Source organism: Trichosurus vulpecula, chromosome 3, assembly GCF_011100635.1.
Source record: "Trichosurus vulpecula isolate mTriVul1 chromosome 3, mTriVul1.pri, whole genome shotgun sequence".
Classification (NCBI taxonomy): domain Eukaryota; kingdom Metazoa; phylum Chordata; class Mammalia; order Diprotodontia; family Phalangeridae; genus Trichosurus; species Trichosurus vulpecula.
Genome location: NC_050575.1, coordinates 59,114,193 through 59,134,556, shown reverse-complemented (window position 1 = coordinate 59,134,556; position 20,364 = coordinate 59,114,193). Strand labels below are relative to the sequence as shown.

The window sequence follows — 20,364 nt, the reverse complement described above, 5'->3', positions numbered from 1 at the left end:
TCCCTCCCAGCTCCTCTCCTCTCCTCTTATTCCCCTTTCTATCTCCCCCGCCCTCTTTGATTTCTTTCCTTTGAAAAGGCAGCTATACCTGATGAGTTCAATTCACCACCTGGAGGAGCCTATCTCTTCAGGAGTTAGGCTGTTCTCATCTCTGGCTCCTGGGCCCCTGCAGCCAGAGAAAGGTGGGAGTGGGAGTGGGTGGGATGGTGTAGGGTGTGTGTGTGTGTGTGAGAGAGAGAGAAAGAGAGAGAGAGAGGGAGAGAGAGAGAGAGAGAGAGAGAGAGATCATCTGGAATTCAGATCCCAGATCCCTAGAGTATCACTAGCCACAGGGATTTTGGAGAAGAATAAAAGCAAGTCATTAGAGTTTGGGAAATGCCTTTAAGGAAGGAGGCCAGCATTGCTGATAACTGGGTGGGGTGGAATTGGAAAATCTTGGAGAATGATGTAGATGCCTAAAATTGTTCCCTCCCCACCCCCAACTCTGAGCTCACCAAAGGACAATTTCCTGGGCTTCAGTTTATCTGGCTGTGAAATGGGACCAAGGTACTCCCTCCCCCTGGGAAAACATAGAAGTTTATGATTTTGAATAGGCCTGTAACTTGTATACCCAGGTTAGTCCATTAATACTGTGGTCCAAACCTCTCTGGACCTCCCTTTGTCTCCTCTAGAAAGATGAGGTGATGGCTAGGATGGTGAATGCTTGTAAGGCCTCTGCTATTGGGGTGAGGGGTGACAAGGAGTCTTGTAGTTATAGGTGCTGGTGGAGAAAATAACAGTCAGAAGAGAATATGGATTTGTGGAAAGAAGTGGGGGGAGTGGCATTAATGATGGGCAAGGGACATCAAGATTAGTTTCTTCCCATGGTGAGAATGCTGACAATCCCTTTCTAGACACGTGCCAACTGTTTCAGATGCGGTTGGTTAAAGCGAGGTTGGGGACGGGAAGATGTGAGCAAAGATTGGACCTGGTTTCCCTTCCCCTCTTAGCCCCCTAGACCTTGACTATCCCCACTGGCCTGGCCAAGCACACAGGAGGAGCATGGGTGCCATGGTGGGGATTGAGTCCCATAGGTGGGAGGGCCCTTAGAGGTCACCAATCCAACCCTTTCATTTTACAGATAAGTAAACTCACCTTTGGGAGAGAAGGAGTCATTTGCCCAAGGTCACATAATGGCACAGGAGGGGCAGAACTCAGGTCTCCTGATTCTAGCTCTGTCTCCACTACTTTGGGCTGCTGCTCCTGCCCCAACCCCCACTCCTAGGATCGTTCAAAAAACAGAAACTAGGACAGGGCCCCCAGGAGAGAGCAACTTGGTGATTCCTTTAAGGAAAGATGGCTGGCAGGGGCAGCGTCTAATGTCCACTTGAGGAGCCTTGGGAGAGGACCAGCTCATGTCTTGGGTCACAAAGGATGATTCTCTCCAAGACCCCACATCTGAGGCTTCTCCTCTGGATTCCTCCTAGGGCCTGTGATTCTAACAAGGACGGTACAAAAGCAGAAACTTAATGAAGTAGAAGGTGGGGGAGGGGAGACCGAAGAGAGGAGAGTGGGAATGAGATATAGGGAGGAAGAATAAAGAAAAACAGTGGATAGAACTGAGACACAATAGGAGATAACAGAGGTGAGAGAGCAGAGATGAAGGAGAAAAAAGGGGAGAAAGGTGAGCAAGATGGGAGAGAGGAGCTATTTGGGAGAAAAGAAAGGTGAAACGAGAGAGGAGAGAAGAAAGATGAGTGAGAAAGGAAGATTAAAGAAAGGTGATAGGTGATAGGTGAAAGGAGAGAAAGCTTGGAACTGAGAAAGAGGTGAGAGAAGAGAATGAGAGAATAAAAGAGAGGTGAGAGAGGTAAGAGAGAGAGAAGTGAGAGTTAGGAAAGAGGAGAAAGGTGAGCAGGGAGAAAGGAGAGTGAAATGAGAAAGAGATGTGGGTCTGGATGAATTAGACATCATTTCTCTCTAAACCTTGGAACTTGAATGTTGCCAGGGCAACAGGGCAATACCTGTTTTTTCTGGAGGATAAGATGTAGTTGCTAGGGTAACAGCATCCTGTCTTTTCAGGGACCGTCCCGAAATGTGGCAAGGGTAGTTGCCATGACAACCCTTTTTTGCCCCACTTAATCCTAGCCTATCTGTTTCAATCACCCCAGCGTTAGGGGTGGGGTTAGGGTATTATTTACTTATTTTATCTGGGGAGCAAGTTTCTTCTCCTTTGTCCCCTCCCTCTCTCTGGGTGCTGCTTTCCCCCTCCCCCGCCCCCAACCTGGGCCCTGTGGCCTGCAGGTGTTTGGGAGGCAGTTGCTGGGGCAACGGAAACAGGGCGTTTCAGAGGTGGTTGCCGTGGGAACCTGGATGCTGACGAAGGCTTGTGAGGCTTAGAGGAGACAAATTGCCCTCATCATTATCTCCAAGCTTGCCAATCAAACCCATTCCCTCATTTCCCTCTGCTCGGGGAAGCGAGCAGCTGGGAGCCCCCAGAGGAGCCCGGGAGAGGAGTGGCATCAGTGAGCTGTGAGCTGTAGCTTGCCTTCCAGCCCAGCTCCTCTCTCCAGCTTCATAGCTTTCCTCACCTGGCTTTTGCCTCCTTGCCTTGCTGAGCAGCATGGCTACAATTACCTGCACCCGCTTCACTGAAGAATATCAGCTCTTTGAGGAACTGGGCAAGTAAGTTTCCTTTGTGAGGGAAGCGGGGAAGGCAGGCTGATCTCTTCCCCCCAAGGTGGGAAAGAGAGAAGATGTCTGATCAAAGGGGTTGGTTTGCTGGAGGAGTATTGGAGGTTAGGCTCCCAAAGACTTGTGTGTGTGTGTGTGTGTGTGTGTGTGTGTGTGTCTGTCTGTCTGTGTGTGTTTGTGTGTGTGTGTGTGTACGTATGTATGTGTATCTAGGTACATGACCCATGCACACTCATTGAGCTCACCCCTGCTCATTAACGCATACAAATACTCAACATGCCCTTGCACACTCATGCACGTACAACTCATATAGATGCACCAGATTGCATGCACATGTATGCACACACTGCCTGGACTGTGGAGAGTGGCCAACTTTTCCGAGGAAGCTCCTCCCAGCCAAAGTTAGCACCACAGAGGGCCTCAGCGGTAGGGAGGGAGGGAAGCAAACAAGCATTTATTAAGTACTTAGCCTGGTCCATGCAGGGTTAAAGCCTGGTTGCCCTGGGGTGATGGGGGGAGGTTGTAGGGAGTGGTGCTTAGAAGGCATCCTTGAACCCTTTTTGTCTGTAGGGATAGGGAGGGGCAGACCCATGGGATCTGTGGCCCAGCTGTCCTGGGTGCACTTGTACAGCTGACAAAGTAGGGGAGGATAGAGAGGTACCTGGGTATGGCCGCTTAATACCAAGTTGCTGGTGCTTAACCTGGTTTTATGAATGTTGGCTAGAGTTGGTCCATGCGGGGGACAGAATGGGAAGGGACTGGGACCAGGTTGGCAGTTAGACTTTCCTGAAGTTTATTTTCACAGTCTTAGCAGCTGTGAGGATAGAGGGTAACAATGGCACTACCCTCAGGGGGCCTGGAACCCTAATGACTTGCAGGAAGTAGGTTAGGCGACATCTGCATTGGGTCGTAGGGTTTGGAGGTGGATTGGACCTTAGAGATTGTCTAGTCCAAAGCTCTCATTTTATAGACCAAAAAAAAAAAAAAAGGCAGAGCATCCAAGGCAAAGTGACTTTCCCAAGGTCACACAAGTATTAAGTGGGAGAAGCAGGATTTGAACCTTGTTCCTCTGCCTGCAAATCCGATGTTCATTCCACTACACCACATTGCCCCGTTAGCACTTAACCCTCTGTCTTCTGCTTGTGGCTGGAGTGTTTCCAAGACAGAGAGGTACCAGACATTCAGAATCTGGGTTCCAGCTAGTCAGGCTGTGGATGCTGGGTGTGTGTGTCTATGTAGGGGATTGTGCATCTGTGCATCTGCATGCATCTTGTGTGAATCCATGAAAGGATCCTGGTGTGCATCTGTATGTGCATTGTATGGGAATATGTTGAGTATATGAACATGTGCATATATGTGTGCATGTGTCTGTGTGAGTCTGAGAACATATGTAAAGGTGTGCTGATATGTTTCTGCATACAGGTATGCATAATCCTGTAGGGCTGAATCTAAGCATATATGCCTCCATGAGGGCTTACTGAATGTGTGTGCACATATATGGGAGGAGTCTGGGTCCGTGTGAAGGCATGCTAGGATGGGGTGTATGCGCAAGACCTGAATATATGATATGCCCATGTGTGGGAGGCTTGCCTATATGCATATGTTCAGGAAGGCTGCCTGCACATGAGCAGGCTGTTCGTCTGTGGGAGCCAGTCACAGAGGGTGCATATGTTAATGCACGTACCTGAAGGTTCTGTGAATATCTATATGGGACATAATCACATGCACTAGCATGTTTAAGGTGGGCTCAGATTTGGAGTGGGTCCGGGGAAGACGAGGTTGAGCAGAGCTGGGGAACTTGAGGAATGTGGCCCTTCTGCTCAGGAGGTGAAAGGGTCCTGTGCTACCACTGAAGAGATTCAGCAATTCCAGTTAGTCAGAAGCAACTGCTTCTTGGGGTGCACCCATTTTCCATTTCTCTGAGATTATAGGGCTGTATGGTGGATAAATAGTGACAGAGAAGGGGGGGCGGTGACTCAGTCATTCTAAGTGAAAGTAAAAGTGATATTTTGCCCCAAGAGGAGAAGGATATTATTGAATCTTGGGTGTCTGTGGGGGTGTTGGTGGAATATCACCTTCTAGAGGCTTCTCCCCCATGGTCCTTGGCACTCACAGGCCTGCCGTTGGCTCTTTGAGGAGTGGTATACCCTGGTTTGAGGTACTGCTGAGCTAGGATGTAGCCACACAGTGGGGAAGCAGTGGAAGATGTATGGGGTGATATGTGGAGACCGAGCTTTTTAAATGCTTTGGGCAAGAAGGCTGGACATTGGCACAGATTGCTCTGTGTGTGTGTGTGTGTGTGTGTGTGTGTGTGTGTGTGTGTGTGTGTGTCTGCAGAGGGGAGGTAAAGATATTCTGGGAGCTGGCAAAGAATGCAAGAAAAAACCAGTGCCTTGGCAGGATAGGGTAAAGGTTTGGTAGAGTGTTACGGCTGTCTGACTTCCATCTTCCATCCTGACTAGATCATGTTACCTCTGTGGCATACTGGCATGTCTGAATGTTGCTTTGGTTGTTTCTTTCGTCCAACTCTAGGGGCTTGATTTGTGAGGACTTCTTCTGCCAAAGAGTTTTTTTTGACTAGAGTCAAAGGGTCCATGGAGCTGTCTCTCACAGGCTGTGTCACCTTGAGCAAGTCTCTTTCCTTCCCTAGGATGGGTTAGAATAGAACCAGAGGATCTCAAAGTCTAAATCCTTTGAGCCCTTACATAGCCAGGTTCAGGGCTGAGGATGGGATAAGAATCCTCTGGCACCTCCCTGGGCAACAGAGATGCCTCTAAGGTTTGTGGTCACCAGGGAGGATCATCAATGGGGCCCTGGCAGGCAGTTAGAGGGGCCACAAGCTGAATCCCAGATGTGATGGAGCCAAAAGTTCTCCAGGCAGTCTTAGGGGCTACGCCAGGAGGAAGGGGATGACTAGAATCTGTCAAGGCAAAGTGGGCCTAAATGAATTAAGTGTTTAATCAGTCCCCGATTGATTGATCATTCTGGAGTGAGGAAGGAGGGAGTCTGAAAGAAAATGCCCATTTCTTGGCTCTTCTCAACACCTCTCCCAACACACACACACACACACACACACACACACACACACACACACACGCACACATCTGTTTGTCTAGGTAGCATTCTGCAGTGGAGAGAGTCCTGGAATTAGAGGCTGGAAATCTGGGTTCAAGCCAGCTAAGATTAGCTGTGTAACAATACTTTCACTACCTGCCTAGAAAGATTGTTGAAGGGAAAGTGCTTTCTAAACCCTGAAGCACTGTAGAAATGGGAGCCGTGATTATGTTCCCCTAAGTTAGCAGGAATAGCCTGGGGTCAGGTCAGGGGAAGTGGCAGGATGCTGGGTCAGATGGGTAGAAAGACAAGGAAGTGGTAATCCAGAGAAGTCTTATGCTCTAAACCAAGTAGAGGGTCCTGCCTCCTCATTTGAGGCAGGAGAGACCATGCCCTTGGGCAGGTTGGTGGCCTGGGCCTGGGCCTTAGCCAGAGCCATCAGTTTAAGATCTGTCCCTTCCTTGGTGTGCTTAGTGGCTAGGTTCTCCAAGAGGAGGATGGGGAACCACAGACCCATTGCTGGGGAGGAGGAGCGTGGCAGGGATGCCTCCTTGTGGCTTTGACATTCTCTGAGGCTTTAGATCCCACCCCCATGACAGGTTATAGAAAGGAGGAAGGAAATTATCCTGCGGCAGTATGTAATCATCAGCATTGCTCAAAAAGAGCTTCAGAAGTGGGTTTTATTAGGGAGGGAGAGGAAAAGAGAGAGAGAGGAGAGAGAGAGAGACAGGAGAGAGGAGAGAGATAGATGCATCGAGAAGGGAAGGAAAAGAGGGAAGGAAGAGGAGGAGGAGGAAGAGGAAAGAGAGAGAGAGAGGGAGAGAAAGAGAGAGAGAGAGGAAGGAGAGAGGAGAGAGATAGATGCATCGAGAAGGGAAGGAAAAGAGGGAAGGAAGTGGAGGAGGAGGAAGAGGAGAGAGAGAGAGAGAGAGAGAGAGAGAGAGAGAGAGAGAGAGAGAATGCAACCCACACTTTTCTTTCTCTTTGAAAAGGAGAGATTGAACATTGACTGACTTGGGGGGAGGAAGAGGGTTAAAAAGAGTTGGATATCTGCAGGGGCTGCCTCAGCTGGGAAGGTGTGAAAGAGCAAAACAAAGACTTTTAGCTCCTTATGGAGGTGTCTTCTTACTCAGAGCCCTGCACACTGCCCACCTTCCCCAACCCACAGAAAAAAGCCTTCAGTAGAAGAGCCCTGGGCAGCTTCTCTGTAGGGTGTGTGTGTGTGTGTGTGTGTATGTGTATAGATCTGTGGACAGTAACATGGCCTTTTAGAAGGTTCTTGGGAGCCTGAAGATCTAGGTGCAACTCAGTTTAACAAACATTTAAGTGCCTACTGTGTGCAAGACACTTCTTAAAAAAGAAGACAGTTTCTATCTGCAAGGAGTTCACCTTTTCCCAAGTTGTAATCTCACCTTTCCCTTTGACTTACTGTGTGACCTTTAATGTCATTTGCTTTGCCATGCCTGAGGTTTTATATCTGTAAAATGGAAATAATATTGATGATAAGAATGAGAATACCTCTTCTTGACAAAAATGTTTTGGCGATAAACTGAAGCAATAATAAGGCATTAATATTTTATTTTTAGTCCTCAGACGAGTCATGACATTATGGGACTTAATAATCAGTACATGATAATAATCCATCTTTCTCATAGAAACGTCTTGGTGATGTGAAAGGTGGCTCTAAGTGCTACCTTTGGCACAGCCTTGTCACTATTGATGGAAAGGATATCAGAGCCTCTTACCTCCTCCTTGGTAAACCTAACTCCCAATTCTTGGCTTTCAATAACCCCATTAGATCTTTTTGTTTTCCCTTAGGGTTAAATCTGATCTTCTCAAGATTCTGCTTTAAAAATGCAAATAATCCTAGGATGGAGAGAGGGAGAGAGTAATTTATTCAATAACCAACTACCTCAGTTTGAAAGAATGTATCTGAAGCTTTCTTCCCAGAACAGGAGAGACCCAGGGCAGCTTGTGAACACTGGGTAGATCCTTGAGGTAGGTGAGAGAAGGGTGCAGGGGAATGAGGCAAGGGGTGCAGAGAAGGCCCAGGAGGGCCACAACATTGTATGTAGGACCTTTTGGGTCAGACATTCTATGTCCTCAGTTCCCTCTCAGCTCTCACATTCTTTGTTCTAAGGTCCCTCCTAGCTCTGACATTTCTGTCCCTAAGTCCATTTAAGATTCCATGTTCTGATTCTAAGTAAGCCTCAGCCATCCTTCCAGAGAGGGAAGTCAAGTTTCCTCCCAGTCTGGGCTTTGGAGAATGCAGCATGGCTCAGGCGCCCCCTCAGCCACCCCCACACAGACTGAGACACACTGACAATCGACAGAGCCCTCGCAACACACACGCTGACACCACTGCCAACTCCCCCTGCAATCTGGGACCCACAGACTGCGATCGGAGTGCACGCCCTCTCCCCACACCCCCGCATGAAGCGCTTCTCGCAGTACCCCCTGCGGGAGCTTTCTCTCTACAAAACGCAACATTCCTGGTGCTGTAGCCAGTGGACACACACAGACATACACTCACACGCAGGCGCATGGGGGCGCAAGCGCGCGCACACACACACACACACACGCATACATTCAGACATCCTGCTTTTCCAAAGATCTACAGGCGAAGGTACACTGTTCCAACACCATGCTGCACACACACACACACACACACACACACACACACACACACGCGAGCGCGCGCGCCCAGGGAAGATTCACCAAAAAGGAGCACTGTCCCAACACCTTCACCACGGTACACCCACCCACCCATTCACCAGGGTGCCACTTCTCTACTGCCTCATCTTTTGAAGGCTTTTTGCCTCACCTTGGGCAAATGACAGCCTCTCTGGGTCTCAGTTCCCTCAATCTTTGAAATGAAGGAGTTGAATGAGATGCTCTCTGAAGTTCCTCCAGTTCTAAATCTTATGTATCTCCAAGGCACTATTGCAAGAAGGGTCCCTAGGTCAGAGAGGGGCTGTTCCTAATACATGGGCTCATTGGACACGGGTGTAGGAGAAGCAGCCTGGGATAAGAGAAAGCTTGCCCTTGGACTAGGGGCCAGGAGACCTGGCTCTTAATCCTGGCTCTTCCTCTTACTAGCCAGATGACCTAATCTAATTAGGTGGAACCTAATAGAGACAAATGTAAAGTCCTGCACTTGAATTAAAAAGAAAAATCAGCTGCCCGAGATTCGAGATACAACGGAGGAGATGTGGGCTGCCGAAAAAGCTAATGAGGTCTGAGGCTGCATAAATAGAAACATAATGAATGGGGCGAGGGAAGCTATATTTCTACTGTCCTCTCCACGATGACATCCAGACTATCATTTCCAACCCTGGGCACCATGTTTTAGGAAGGGCAACCTGGAGAGGCACCACTGAATATGGATAAAGAGGTCCAGCCGCCAGGTGGGGTGTTTAAATCCCATCTCTGGTCCCATTCTCTGAATACTGACTGTGGGTCATTTTACCCTTCAGTGGCTGCAGGCAACTCTCTCAAACTATGTTACAGAGCAAATGCTTCTGTATTGGGAGAGAAGGAATTTCCTTACCTGAGGGCTTCCTATATCATCGAAGTCACAGGTCCAGTTAGAAAAATGTGGGGGTCCTGCAGAGAGGATGGCAGCCCAGAATGGTAAAGGGTTGAGAAACCAGGAATTGGGTCTATTTGGGAAAATACGACTTAGGGGGTACATGGCTGATGCCGGCAAATATTTGAAGGGTTATCAAGCAGGAGAGAAATCTAACTGGTTCCTCTTGATCCCAGAGGACAGGAGTGGGAATGATGAGTAGAAGTTACAGAGAGGCTGATTTTGGCCTCATATAAGGAAAAACTTCCTAGCAACCAGCATTGCCCAAAGGGAGAATGGGATGATTCCAGAGTGAATCACTCATCAAGAGACATAGTCAAGCTGAGGCTGGGTGGCCACTTGTTGAAGGTGTTATAGAAAGGATTCCTGCACTAGGTAAGGGGTTAAATTAGATGACTTCTGGAGTTTCTCATAGAACTCCAAGATTCTATGACCTTGGGAAAATTCCCTACCTTCTCCAGGCCTTGGTTTTCTCTTCTGAGAAATATGGATAATTTTTCTCTTGACTATATCTCAGGAAAGTGATGAGGATCCAAAGAGATTACAGATATGGAGTCAGACAATAAACATTTATCAAGTGCCTACTATGTGCCAGGCACTATGCTTAGTGTTGGGGATGCAAAGAAAGATCAAAGACAGTTCCTATTTTCAAAGAGCTCAAGGTTTAATGGGAGCAGTTTGTAACTCATGTGAGTGATCACAATGACCTTAGTGGGTCAATCTTTACTGTGAGGTGAAGATCTAGTGTGCAATGAGGAGTGTGGGCCTTGGTTTATGGACTGCTTTCTAAATCCAAGACCACTTAGCCCTCCAGTACTGCCCTAAGAGCCCTCTGCAAATAAAGGTTTGGGAATTGGATTGAGAGCTTCATGATTTTCACTCAAATTCAAGATTTGCCAAATTTATCTGTATCACCTTAGGTTAACAATTTCTCTTTTCTGGGACTCATTTTCTTCCTTCCTAAAGTAAGGGGACTGGCCAAGATATTCTCTCAGGATCTTTCCAGCTCTAAATCCTATGCCTTTCAGTCCCTTCCAGGAGGGTCAGGGTTGGGCAACTTCACTTGTCTTTTCCTAACGGGGATGTCATATAACTTGCCTACTCTGGAATCCCAACCAAAGGCATGCCCTTTAGAGACATTCCAGAAAGGGGAGAGGAAGCAGCAATGGTTTTTGGTAGTGGTAGTGGTGGGAGGAGGCAAAAGGGGAGGGGAAAAAAGAGGAAGAGATTGCCTTCATGGCCATTGATCTAGCTAAATTTGTCATTCTGCTTCTCTCCCTCCTCATCTCCACTTCCTGGCTTCCTGCCAGTCCCAGCTAAAATCCCATCTTTTACAGGTAGCCTTTCCCAACCTCTCCTAGATCTAGTACCTTCTCTCTGTTGCTTATTTCCTATTTATCCTGAGTATAACTTTTTTGTATATATTTGTTTATTATCTCCCCCATTAAATCATGAGCTCCTTGACATCAGAAACTGACCTCTTTTTATACCTCAGGACCTTAGCACAGTGCCTGGTTCATAGTAGGAACTTAATAAATGTTGATTGATTGATTGATTGCCTAGAATGCTCAGGCTCCCTTTCTTTCAAGGGCTCCAAAAGCATAATAGATTGTTTGAATAGTTAATGAGTTCTTCAGCAATAGAAGTATTAAAAAAGATACCTGCTTCAGGCAGAGATTGGGGCAAATGCACTTTGGGGTCTCTTCCAAATCTGAAATTCTGTGATTTCAAAGGCTAGACTCTGCCCCCTCAAACCCTCTTTCTGTCTCTCATGCCCCTACACTCTAGCCTTTCTCTATGAGGGCTCACTCTGTCTTCTGATCAGGCCAACAAGTGCCTTCACCCTGAGAGAACAGATCTGAATCCAGTCTGGGAATGGAATTAAACAGCTAACAGTTTCCTCTGATTCATTCATTCCATTTGGTACTTAAAAGATTCAGTAGCCCCCCAGGAGGGCCACTGCTCACCTAGGCAACATGAACTTTCCACAGCCCCAGGTGCCCTATGTGATCTTTTAATCTCCAGAAGGAGGAACAGGCAGTATTATATGTAGGAAGAACAGACAACTCTCTCCATGGTATGTTTCCAATGAGATAATGTATATGAAGTGCAATGTAAACTACTTTAAAGTGCTGTGTCAACTGTAAAGGGCTATATATGTGAACTACAAGTATTTCAGAAGTACTAGGAAGACAACCTCCCACCCTCGCCTCTAAATAGCCCTTACCGACACTGGGAAGTCCACCATTAATAAGGTTTTTTTTTTTGGAAATTAAGCCTGGTTCTTTCTAGGCTCTCCTTGAAAATGCAGTTCCCTCTCTCTAGCCCTTGCACTCCTCCTCATGCCCAAGGGATCCCTGCACCTTACTCTAAGTGAGTTATAATAATTGCTTACGTTTATATAAAATATATTAGTACATAAAGAGTACTATAGACGTTGTCTAATTTGATCTTCATGACAACACTGTTCCAATCTTGAAGATGAGGAAACTGAGGTTCAGAGGGGGTTAAGTGACTTGCTTGAAGTCACAAAGCTAGTCAGTGACAGTCAGGACTCAAACTTAGGCCCTTGGATTCCAAATGGACCCCACCATTCAGCAGCAGCATCAGCAAACCCCTCCCTTGCCCCCAACCATCAGCAAGTATGATCCTGTGAGGCCAAAATGGTTGCTGGGAAGGGAGGTAAAAAATAAAAAAAGAGGAGGGAACATCAAAGACAAATTCCTCTGGCTTCACCATGTTGCTGACCATTGGCCTAACCCCTTTCAGAAAGATGGTAGGCCTTTTGCTAATCGACAATTGTCAGCAATCAGAACATTTCAGCTGGAAAGGATCTTTCTGTTTTGTGTCCCGTTTTTTGTAAATCGTTCAAGAAAAAGCCAACAGCAGCCAAAACAAGGAATATGTTGGAACTTCTGTTGGTTCAGTGTTCTTCAGCATCAAACAAAATCTTCCATTTCCCAGGCCTTCTGTGTACCCTCTGTGCTGCTGCTGCGTTGGTGTAGGCCAGGGCTCTGGGCTGAGACAATTCCAATACATCGTGTCCCTATGGCATCTGCCAGAGGGAAGCTAAGTCTCAGGGATCCTGAATTGGGGTATAGATGCCTCCCATGGCAGGGGGAGGTGTGGTGCTAAGCAGGCTGGGGTGGCTGGAGAAGGAAAAAGTCCTGCACTGGTTGTCTAGAAACTTGGATGGTAACACTTGCTCTTCCTTTCACTGTCTGTGTGACTTTGGACAAGTACCTTAATTTCTTTGACCTTCTGTAAAATGGGCATGCTAATTATTATCCTGACTCTTACAGGGCAGTTTGGGAAGGTCAAATGAGATAGCAAAGGACTTCGAAAAGCACAAAGCATTATATAATTATAAAGGATTATTATTCTTATGGTTATTAGAGAGAGATAGTTTGGCATAGTGGACTCAGGACCAGACTTGAAATGTGGAAAACCTGGATTCAGATCTTGCTGGCGTCTGACACTATCTGGACAAGTCACTTAATTTCTCAAGGCCCCCAGACAACTGCTTAAGGCTGTTAAGCCACCGAGTGGCTGGTCTGCAGTCTTGGAGGGGCATTCATACACCAAGGTCCAGACTTGAGAGGATATTTATTGCCCCCATTGTTTTGATACTTGTAGGCATCTGTGATCTTGCCAGTAGGAGTATTCCTGCCCCTTGGTGCAGGTCCTCATCACCCCTTCATTTTGCAATGGCCTACTGGCTGGTCTTCTTTCTTCCTGATTCTCCCCATTCCTGTCCATTAAGGCTTTTTAACGAGCAAGTCTGACTGACCATGTCAATATTCAATAAACTCCAGTGACTCCTTATCACCTTCAGGATTAAACATAAAATCCTTTGTTTGGCATTCAAAATCCTCTATAACTTGACCGTCTTTCTACCTTTACCTTTCCAGTCTTCTTATACCTTTCCCCTCCCTGGCCCCCACTCTGCAATCCAGTGACAGTAGACTCCCTGCTTCTCCTCAACCAAGTCACTCCATTTCCTGACTCTTCACTCATTGTCTCCCAGGGATGAAATGCCCTCCCTCCTCATCTCCTCTTTCTGGCTTCTGCCAAGTCTTGGCTAAAATCCCACCTTTTACAGGAAGCTTGTCCATTTCCTCCTTAATATCAATGCTTTCCCTCTGTGGATTAACTCCAGCTCACACTATGTGTGGGCAGCTAGGTGCACAAATGGGCCTGGAGTCAGAAAGACCTGCGTGTAAAGCTGGCCTGAGATACTTCTAAGCTGTGTGACCCTGGGCAAGTCACTTAAGCCTGTTTGCCTCAGTTTCCTCATCTGTCAAATGAGCTGAAGAAGGAAATGGCAAACCACTCCAGTATCTCTGCCAAGAAAACCCCCAAAGAGATCCCAAAGAATCTGAAATGGCTGAACAAGCAACACTACACATAGCTTATTTGTACACAGTTATTTGTACATTGTCTCCTTCATTAGACTGTGATCTCCTTGAGATCAGGGACTGCCTTTTACTTTTCTTGTCATTCCCCGCACTCGGCACAGTAGGCATTGAATAAATGTTTATTGACTGACGTCAGTGCGGATTGCTATCCATCTAACCTTCTCATCCTGTGTGATTCTCCTCCATGTCCTTCAGAGGGACGACCTAATATACTAGAAGCCTCTTCCGGGTCTTTTAGTATTTCATATACATGGGTTCAGCACTTGGATATTCATTTATCCCTCACTTTCAAAATGTGATCCATTCACCTTTTTCTGGTCCTTCTCGATGATGATAATAAGGTTTAAGAATCAATCAAGCTACTCAAATATTTATTAAGCACCAACCTATTATTTGCCAGGTACAATCCCAGGTACTTGAGATACAGAGGCAAAATACTGAAGCAGTCCTACCCTCAAGGGGTTTACATTTTACTGAGGGAAAAAATACATACACATTAAAACATACAAAATAATTTGAGGTGAAGGGGAGGCAGTAGCAGCCGGAGGCACTGGGGAAAACTTCCTCTCTTGGGAGATGTTTAAGTTCAGCTTTGAAGGAAAGGAAGGATTCTAAGGTGGGAGAAGGTACTCCAGGCACTGAGAACTGAAACATCAAATGTGGGGAAGGGCAAGAAGGATGGACCATAGAGTGTGTGAACAGGAATAATGCATGATAAGCCTGGAAAAGTAATTACTTAAATAATCAAATAGAGATGATGGATGGCTTTTGTGAGGATCATGAAAAAGGTATGACAAACATGTTGTTCTTTCAGTGATGTCAGACTCTTCGTGGCCCCATCTGGGATTTTCTTGGCAGAGATCCTGGAGTGGTTTGCCATTTCTTTCTCTAGCTCATTTTACAGATGAGGAAACAGAAGCAAACAGGGTTAAGTGACTTGCCCAAGATCATACAGCCAGTAAGTGTCTGAAGCCAGATTTGACCGCAGACCTTCCTGACTCCAGGCCCTGCACTCTATTCATTGTGTCAACCACGCTGATTTTTACTAGTCACTACCTCCCATGGAAATGCTGCTACCTGTAGAAGGACAGATACCAGGTGTAAGTCCAAGTTATCCAAGGGTCTAACTTCCTTTAGTCCAGAGAGATCACAGGGTCATCAGTGGACAGGACCTTAGAGGGGGAGTCCAGCCCCTTTTCACAGATGATGAGGAGGTCCAGAGAATTTACATTACCTTGCTAAAGTCACCCAACTAGTAAATAGCAGTGTTGGGATTTGAACCCTGGTTTTTGGATGCCATAGCCTGGTATCTTTTTATACTGCCTTTCAGGGCATAACAGCCCAGAGTGAGTTTCTTGGCAGAGCCAGAGGGACTGAGTGGCAGGACCAGGAAGTTTCTGTGGGGCAGTGTTCCCGGTAGAAGGGAAGACAGACAATGCCTCTGGTGGGTGCGGTTAGCCAGTTGAGTCAGCCCCGAGTAATGGTTAATAATGCTGAAATTTAGAAGGCACTGTTTTAGGTGATTGTACCGTTAGCAGCTCCCAACTGGAAGCTTTGCACTTGGCTCCCAAGGGTCCAGTCAACAGGCAGTGAGAAAGCCATTTTCTCAGTGTGACTCCCTGGATGCCCAGGTCCTGGCTAGGCCTGTGTTCCTTCTCACAGGCCATTAACAGTTTTCCACATTCTCAGTGATGGGCCCTGTGCTCCCAGCCCATCTGTCTAGCCCCTCCTTTCTCCCACTTCCTTAGCTGGGAACCCAAGGCCATCTGGGTGGTGCCAAGTAGAAGGGATTGGAGACCAGTTATGAAAGGAACTCCTTGTTCTCTCTCTCCTGTCTTATCTGTTCCCTGCAAGGATCTGCAATCATTCTGTTCTCCCTTGCCCCATGCCATCTGATGCTATCCTCCTGGCACCATACTGTGGACACCAGTGGTAGTCTCCCCGACAGGGACACAATCTCACCTCCTGGCTCCAACACCATCCGTGGGTCCTCAGGCAAATCACTTCACTTCTTTGACACTGTTTCCTCATCAGCAAAAAGGGAAGAAAAGCACTTTGAGCATCTCTCACAGGGTGGTTGTGGAGGAAGTGCTTGGTGAACCAACTATAGGATCGTGAGCTAATATTAGGAATGTGTGAGTGTCCGTGTGGGCGAGCAGAAAGAGCCTTGGACTTGGAGTCCAGGGACCCAGATTTGAATTCTGGCTTCAATAGCTGTGTGACCATGAGGAAGTCATTTAAACTCTTGGACTTTTGGTTACTTCATCTGTAAAAGGAGGATAATAATTCCTACTTCGCAGGGTTGATGTGGGTGGGGAAATCACTTTGTAAGCCTTAAAGCACCACATTATTCTATTATTATTATATATGCTGAGCCAGGACCCAGGCTTCTTCCTCTAACACTTGCCACCCCCTCTCACCTCCCCCAGGAGGGTCTGCTAACCCGGTGCTTCCCATTGAAGCTCCCCACTGCCCCCTCTCCCCCAGCCGTTGTCCTGTCCCATCCTTTCACGCATTCCTCAGTCACCAGCCCCCTCCCCCCCAACACCCCCAGCCATCTGCTCCTTTCCCCTACAAGAGGGGGGTGAGTTGTCTGTGCTGTTTTCAGAGATTTTTCTGCTGCTTCTCAGGCTACTTAGGAGACAATCCTGTAAATATGCCTTTGAAACAGCAACAAACACAAAAGAAAGAAACTAAAAGTGAGAAAGCCTAGGCTTGAAATCTAGCTCTGTCTCTGACAGTGTGAAGGCAAGTCATTTCTCACTGGGCCTCAGTTTCCTCATCTGCAAAATGAGGCACTTGGATTTGGTATGCTTCATGGGCTCTAAGCATCTTTCTAGCTTTAAATCTCTGTGACTTAAGTAGCAAAACTAGAACTGGAGCCCAGGATCTAAGATCCAACGGTCTCTCTTCCTTCCATCCTTCCTTCTTTCCTCTCTCTCTCCCTTCCTCCTTCTTTCTTCCCTCCCTTCCTTCCTTCCTTCCTTCCTTCCTTCCTTCCTTCCTTTCTTCTTTCTCTTACCTCCCTCTCCCTCTCTTCCTCACTTCTTTCTCCTGTCCCTTCCTCCTTCCCTCCATTCTCTCTTCTCTCCCTCTTTTTGTTCCTTCCCTCTGTCCTCTCTCCCTTCATACCTCCCTCCCTTCCTTCCTTTTTTCCTTCCCAGGTTTATTGCTGAAAGAGACCTTTGAGGTCATCCTGTCCCATTTATACCCCATTTCATAGATGAAGAGCTAGGATCCAGAGGATTTGCCTAACATCACATAGGCAGCGAGTGGCAGAGTCAGGATTGGAACCCAGGTCTTTTGATTTTAAAGCTGGCATTCTTTCCATTGTGTCAGTTTGGGACTACCCTGACCCCTAGCCCTTCTTATAGCTGTAGAATGGCATTCTGGAGAAGTTCCAGGGAAAGAAGGCTTGTGAATTAATAGCTAGTATTTATATAACACTCGAAGGTTTACAAAGCAACCCCTTTCATCTCTAATCCTATGAGCCTATGATCTTAATTAGACTGTAAGCTCCCTAACTGTGGGGACTATGGCTCCACAGCATGGTGGGTTAGAAGAAGTACTGAGCTGTATTGTCAGTAGCCCTGGGTTATAGTCTCATGTCTGCACTAACTCACTGTGTGGCCTTGGACAAATCCTTTCCTCTCTGGGGTATCAGTTTCCCTATCTGTAAAATGAAAGCATTTGAACCAATAACCTCTATGGGGTCTTCCAGCACCCACATTTTTAAGAGGCTTGTCTTTAGATTTTAGGGTGCTCTGAGCCCTTGCCCCTATCTTTGTACTCCCACTCCTTGGTGGTCCTGTTCCTTTGCAGGGCCATGTTCTCCTACCTCTTGACCCAGAGTGAGGCCTCTCTCCATCTCCAGCACTTGTCCATGTACTATTACTGCTGGCTGGAATTCTGCTTCTGGACCTTCACCTTCTTTTGGCTTTTTTTTTCTCTGTCCTCCCCAGGGGTGCGTTTTCCATCGTTAGAAGATGTGTGAAAGTGTTAGCTGGTCAAGAGTATGCAGCCAAGATTATCAACACGAAGAAGCTCTCAGCCCGAGGTAAGTGGCTTGGCTCTGGGTTTCTCCTTCTCTCCTGGGATTCTTCTTTCATTTTCCCACCTCTATACCCCATTCCCCAGCAACTGGGCTTGGGTCTTGGTCAGGCCCTGTCTTGCCTGAGAAGAACTTGGGGGGAAGGAGGAGAAATGGCCTTTCCCACCCTCCACCCCCTTCTTCTTCTTAGCCTTTAATTCTTTCTTCTATGGTTGGCCCTGAATTTGGAGTCAGAGGACCTGGTTTTGGATCTTGGCTCTCTGCCATTTACTAGCTGTGTGACCTTGGGAAAATCACCTAACCTTTCTGGGCTTTCGCTTTCTTGTCTATAAAAGGATTTTAGACTACATGTCCTTCTTTCAGGCTCTTTCTAGCTCCAAATCCTTTGATTTGATAAATTTCTATTTGCACTTTGGAATCATTCTATTGCTTCTTTCTGAAGGATGCGGATGCTAAAGGCTGCAGTTTATCTAACATGCTGTGGGGTTTCTGGGGCTAACACATGCTTCTACTTTTAGCCAAGTCTATAGGTAAAGAAGTGTCTTTGTAGACGTTCTTTTCCTTCTACTTGGGTACATAGAGACCCAAAGTAAAAAATGGTCATCTTCTCTGCCTCTTATTTCCCCCTCCCCCAGTCCCTGAGGCAGTTATAAGTTCAGGATCTTCCATTTCCCCCTATGAAATTTCATCAGAGCTACCATGGCACAGTGGATAGGTTGTTAGATTTAGAGCCAGAAAAGTCCAAATTCAAATCCTGTGTCTCATACCTGATGGCTGTGTGACCCTGGCTAAGTCATTTAATCTTGTTGAGCCACAGGCAACTCCCTAATATTTATTTGATCCAATGAGCATCTATTAAGCACTCATCATACTCAAGGCACTGTGCTAGGCATTCAGGATACAAAGACAAAACTAAAAATGTGACTTAGACCCTAAGGAGGATATATTCTCTTGGGGGAGGGGAATGTTCCACATTTAGGACCAAGAACACATATGATAGTCTGTGGAGGGATAAAGTACGAACCAGGGGGAATCAGGAGAGGCTTCCTGTGAGAGGTGGCACCTGAGCTGAACCTTGAAGAAGCCGGGGATTCTAACAGGTGGAGGTAAGGAGTGAGTATATTCTAGGCATTCCAGGCATGGAGGACACACATGTGCAGAAGAGCAGAGACAGATGAATGCCAAGCTGAGAAACAAGGAGCAGTTCAATTTGACTGGAATTTGTTTACTAACTTAATGGATGAGTTAAAATACTCATTGATGGAAGGATTGCTCACTCCATTGAACCCTTAACATATCGATATAAATTTTGTTGTATTAGATTCGACTTAACCTTTTGAAATATAAACAGGATAATAGTAGTAGTCAGATTTGCAGCTGCTAGGTACTCATCAATCCATGACTTCCTCATCTTTCAGTCTTTCTTCTACGAGAATGGATGTCTACTTAAGGTAGTGCATTTTATGAATGCCTGTGCTTGCATTGATATAGTATTTTAGGTTTTACAAATAATTTCATATTACTATTTCCATTTTCCAGATGAAGAAACCGAGGCTCAGAGAGGTAATGGGGCTTGCCAAGGGTCACATCGCTAATGAATGTCAGAGCTAGGGTTCAAGTCCAGATCTCTTCTGAAACCACGTCCAACACTCTTCTCACTACTGTAGGTTACCTCTCTAAGTTAATGCAGAGTGAAAGAAGATCCCAGCCCATTGCTTCCAGTCTTCTGTTCTTCTTACTCTTCTTTATTCTCTTCCAGAATTAATGCCAATGGCCCGAAGGGCTCTATGTCAGTTAATCTGGAAGAATAACTTTTTCCCCTGATCTACCATCATAGTAGACCTGTTTGGGATTAACATAGATTGGGCATGGCTCAATTGTGCTTCTGCCTGCAGCTGTGAAATGCTGACATTTGGCATCTTCCCAATTTTATCTTGTCTCCTTGGAATCTTAATCTGATGTCAGTCAGGTTAGCCAGAGCCAGGCACCAGATGTCTCTGAAAAAAATTGTAGTCCCTACGCTATACACCCATGCCTGACTCAGGCCAAGGTCTTGATTCCACCCTCTCCCAGAAATTCTCCAATCTCTCCCAGGATCTGAAAGCCCATCTCTTCCCTTGGTCCAAGACTGGTTGTTGGAGAGGATACCCACAAATCTCCCCATTACACAGGATCCCCCCAATTAGGACTACCCCCAGTTAGAAATGTGCCTGGATGAGTCCTACTGGGGGTGGTCCAGGGCCTGAGGCAAGCAACAAAGAAGGATCATGCCGAGCACAGATTCCTGCTCCTCACAATGCTTGCCTCAATCCCCTTGCAGATCTTGTAAAGGGGGCAGTTCTGCTGTCCCTTTCCCTGTCCCTAAGAGGTAACAAAAGCCTTTGGATCAACAGTGAGCCTCTCTTCCTACCTCCCCCTTGCAGTACGTGACTCAGCCTACATTTCTTCTTGTGTTGGGCAGAGCATAACATCCAGTGGATTACTTCTAGGATCAGAAGAGCTAACATTTACAGATCTCTTTAAAGTCTGCTAAGCACTTTCTATATCTCGTTTGATCTTTACAAAAACCCTCTGGGGAG

At 46.7% G+C, this 20,364-nt stretch overlaps 1 protein-coding gene across 2 annotated transcripts in view; it reads left to right on the top strand.

The window, feature by feature from the left end:
• Positions 1-2,392: 2,392 nt before the first annotated feature.
• Positions 2,393-20,364, top strand: part of CAMK2A (calcium/calmodulin dependent protein kinase II alpha) — a 78,265-nt gene continuing 60,293 nt past the window's right edge. The window contains exons 1-2 of one of the 2 annotated variants that reach the window (XM_036752541.1): positions 2,393-2,664; positions 17,697-17,791. In XM_036752541.1, the coding sequence (XP_036608436.1) occupies positions 2,603-2,664; positions 17,697-17,791 (157 nt within the window). In that variant the 5' untranslated portion in view covers positions 2,393-2,602. The remainder of the gene's footprint in view (positions 2,665-17,696; positions 17,792-20,364) is intronic. The other variant, XM_036752542.1, reaches the window with a different exon arrangement.